Source organism: Myotis lucifugus, unplaced genomic scaffold (assembly GCF_000147115.1).
Source record: "Myotis lucifugus unplaced genomic scaffold, Myoluc2.0 scaffold_11427, whole genome shotgun sequence".
Classification (NCBI taxonomy): domain Eukaryota; kingdom Metazoa; phylum Chordata; class Mammalia; order Chiroptera; family Vespertilionidae; genus Myotis; species Myotis lucifugus.
The window spans coordinates 1,409-5,069 of NW_005882475.1; the positions used below are offsets into that span (position 1 = coordinate 1,409).

Sequence of the window (3,661 nt, forward strand, 5' to 3'; positions counted from 1 at the left end):
AATCCAAACATTCACCCTGGTTCCCTGAGATGGGGCCTCTGCCGGCACAACCCACCTTTGCTCACTCCTGCCTTTACCTGGGATGTTCCCACTGCTGGTGGGCTCACTGTGCCCTTCCCAGTGTTTGGCAGAGAGGCAAGGCCCTGGGAGGGATTGGGGTTCTGTGTGTGCCTGAGATGTACTGGCCAGGGCTCTTTTTTTTTTTTTTCTTTTTTTATTTAATATATTTTATTCACTTTTTACAGAGAGGAAGAGAGAGAGAGATAGTTAGAAACATCAATGAGAGAGAAACATCGATCAGCTGCCTCCTGCACACCTCCTACTGGGGATGTGCCCACAACCAAGGTACATGCCCTGGACCGGAATCGAACCTGGGACCTTTCAGGCAGCAGGCCGACGCTCCATCCAATGAACCAAACCAGTCAGGGCAGTAAGCATTTCTTGAAAGCATGACATTAGGACTTATACGAACAGGGTTATTCTCATGGGAAAAGTCCCTGGGCTGTCAAGTTCCAATGAAATACAAAGAGGAGTCACGTAAGTACATGGATAATCTCCAAATGCCATCAGAAGTTATTTCAACAGCATATAATTTTGTTTGTTTGTTAATCCTCACCTGAGGATATTTTCCCATTGATTTTTAGAGAGAAGAGAAGGGAGGGGGAGAGACAGAGAGAGAGAAACATCGATGTGAGAGAGACACATCGATTGGTTGTGAGCCTGCAACCAAGGTAAGTGCCCTTGACCGGAATTGAACTCGGGACCCTTCAGTCCACGGGCTGACACTCTATCCACTGAACCAAAGCGTCTAGGGCCAGCATATTTTTAAAAGCTAACAAATGTTTAAAAAGATTGTCATCTGACCGTCTCCATAACATCAAAGCAGTAACGGCGGGGAGGCAGACAATGACTTGAAACTGGACGGGTTCCAGCGCGGTCCGCCCCTTACATCCTGACCTTGGCAAGTCACAGCATCTGTGCGCCTCACTCGGCCCACCTGCCCCGCAGGCTGTTATGCTCGGTCATCAGCTGCACAGTGTCTTCTTTGAAGCCAAAGCCTTTCATTTTATCTTCAATTTCCTGCTGGGTCCTGAGGTTCCTCTCCAAAGCAAACGACGTCTGCTGAGACTGGGTGAGCTGAAGCAAGAGCCTGGTCCGTATAAAGGAGGCGCACGCTTTCATCCGAGTCTCCAGCGACAGAGAGTCCCGAAAGTTCTTCAGAGCTTCCTCCTTCTTCAGGCTCTTACTGCTGCTCGTTTCCACAGAACACACGGAGCTGTCGGGCAACATCTCAGGGAAACACAAATGACAGTCTTTTCCTGAGTGTGGACAGGCGGAGGTGACAGCTTTGTCCCTGGAGGTGGAATGGCTCTGTCTGTGAGATGACGCGGCCGATGCGGACAGCGCTGGCCCGGCGGCCAGGTAGGCCTCTGCCAGCCTGCCCCAGGTCCAAGGACTGAAAGGATGCAGAGAGACCAGCTTCTGAAGGCAAAAGGTGGTGCGCTGCACGTCCTGTGAGCTTGAACAAATGGCAAGCTGGAGGCAGAGCACAGTGGTTAAATGGTCTGTGTTCGTTGCTTTCATTTCCAAGTTCGTCGCAATCGCCAGTGCTTCTGCATGCCTTCCCAGGTGAGCCAGACACCGAGCCTGGCCTTCCTGGACATCCCTTTTCATGGCGACATTTGTAGATGGTAATTTCTCAGAGATACTGGAATATTCCTGCAGTGCTTTCTGATACTCCTGCCGTCTGTAGGCCAGGTCCCCTCGGAATTTCCTGATGGTTAGAGCTTCCACATCATCACTGCTCTCCGTTTCCCCATAAAACCACAACAATAGGATCCTCTCAACTCTGAAAGGCATCCAGTGACGCGCCCACTGCCAGGCGATCATTTAGCATTCCAGGGTCGCAAAGAGCTTTATGGGACACTGGCCGGTGTTCTGGGCTTTAACAGAAGCTAAAAGGGGCGGGCGGTGGTGGAGGGAGTCACAGACGAACATTTGGGGTCGGAAAGGGAAGTCAGGGCTCCGTGGTTGGGCACCGACCTGCGGCTCGCAGAGCTTGGCGCGGTAGGACGCGGGCGGTCCCGGGCGCCGCTCCCGCCGCTCTTCGAACACCGAGTCCTCGAACTCGCCGCCCTGGCCAGGGCTCTTCTGTCTCCATCCAGAGGACTCTCCAGCCTGCTCCTCCCCACCCGCCAGGCACCTGGCCTGCTGCAAATGAACCTACTTCTGTATCTGGGAGAAGCCCCCTGATGCTATGGGCCCTGAAATCAGTTCACCTTTAGAAAATCCTGCCTCCCGCCAACCCATTCACACCCCTGAGACCCACTGGTGTTTACGTCTCTTTTTTTTTTTTCATTTTAGGGATTATTTTGCACTTAATTAAAAATACGGCACACCTCTCCCTTACCCCTTCACCCAGCCGTCCTGGAGGTAGCATGTATTCTCCAGGATATGGTTTTGTTTATTTTCAATGGTGGGAACATTCTGTAATACAAGCATTTCCAGAAGGAGAGGATTGGTCTCAATATAATTCCACATTTGGAGGATGATTTGTGGTTGGTGTGCCCCCGCCCCCTGAGTTTTGCCTGTGCATGGAAGACCTGAAATGAGGGCATAGTTCCTGGATTCTGGGGAATAGTGTGCTGCTGGGGGGTGCGGTTGAGGGGGCAGATAGTTTGGGTGCCTGTGAACGTGTTCCTGCCAGCTCATGGTCCAGGTTCCTTGAGCGGGTGGGCTGAGGGAAGGCTGTAGGGATGAGAACTTGAATCAGGCCGGATGGAGACTCAGCAGCCATGGGTGGGCATAAGGAACACATATAAAGACTGTGGCTTTCGCCGGCAGGGGACAGAGGGCCAAACTTCCTGTTTCCCCGGTAAGGCTGGGATGGCCTCGGTGAGGTCGGGATGGCCCCGGTGAGGTTGAAACGGTCCCGGTGTGGTAGGGACGACCCCGGTCAGGTCGAAACGGCCCCGGTGTGGGTAGGGACAACCCCGGTCAGGTCGAAACGGCCCCGGTGTGGTAGGGACAACCCCGGTCAGGTTGAAACGGCCCCGTGAGGTAGGGACGACCCGGTGAGGTCGAAACGGCCCCGGTGTGGTAGGGACACCCCGGTCAGGTTGAATCGGCCCCAGGAGTGGTAGGGACAACCCCGGTCAGGTTGAAACGGCCCCCGTGAGGTAGGGACGACCCCGGTCAGGTTTGAAACGGCCCCGGTGTGGTAGGGACGACCCCGGTCAGGTTGAAAACAGCCCCGGTGTGGTAGGGACAACCCCGGTGAGGTTGAAACGGCCCCCGTGAGGTAGGGACAACCCCGGAGAGGTTGAAAACGGCCCCCGTGAGGTAGGGACGACTCTGGTCAGGTCGAAACGGCCCCGGTGTGGTAGGGACAACCCCGGTGAGGTTGAAACGGCCCCCGTGAGGTAGGGACGACCCTGGTCAGGTCGAAACGGCCCCGGTGTGGTAGGGACGACCCCGGTGAGGTTGAAACGGCCCCCGTGAGGTAGGGACGACCCCGGTCAGGTCGAAACGGCCCCGGTGTGGTAGGGACGACCCCGGTGAGGTTGAAACAGCCCCCGTGAGGTAGGGACGACCCCAATCAGGTCGTAACGGCCCCGGTGTGGTAGGGACAACCCCGGTCAGGTCGAAACGGCAACCGGTG

At 55.2% G+C, this 3,661-nt stretch overlaps 1 protein-coding gene across 1 annotated transcript; it reads right to left on the bottom strand.

Moving 5' to 3' along the window:
• Positions 1–309: 309 nt before the first annotated feature.
• Positions 310–2,223, bottom strand: LOC102422088 (zinc fingers and homeoboxes protein 1-like; the record flags this gene model as incomplete). The annotated part of the gene is made up of 2 exons (XM_006109551.3): positions 310–1,827; positions 2,044–2,223. Coding segments are annotated over 2 exons (1,023 nt in total), but the record flags the coding sequence as incomplete, so codon positions are not given.
• Between the last annotated feature and the right edge of the window lie 1,438 nt (positions 2,224–3,661).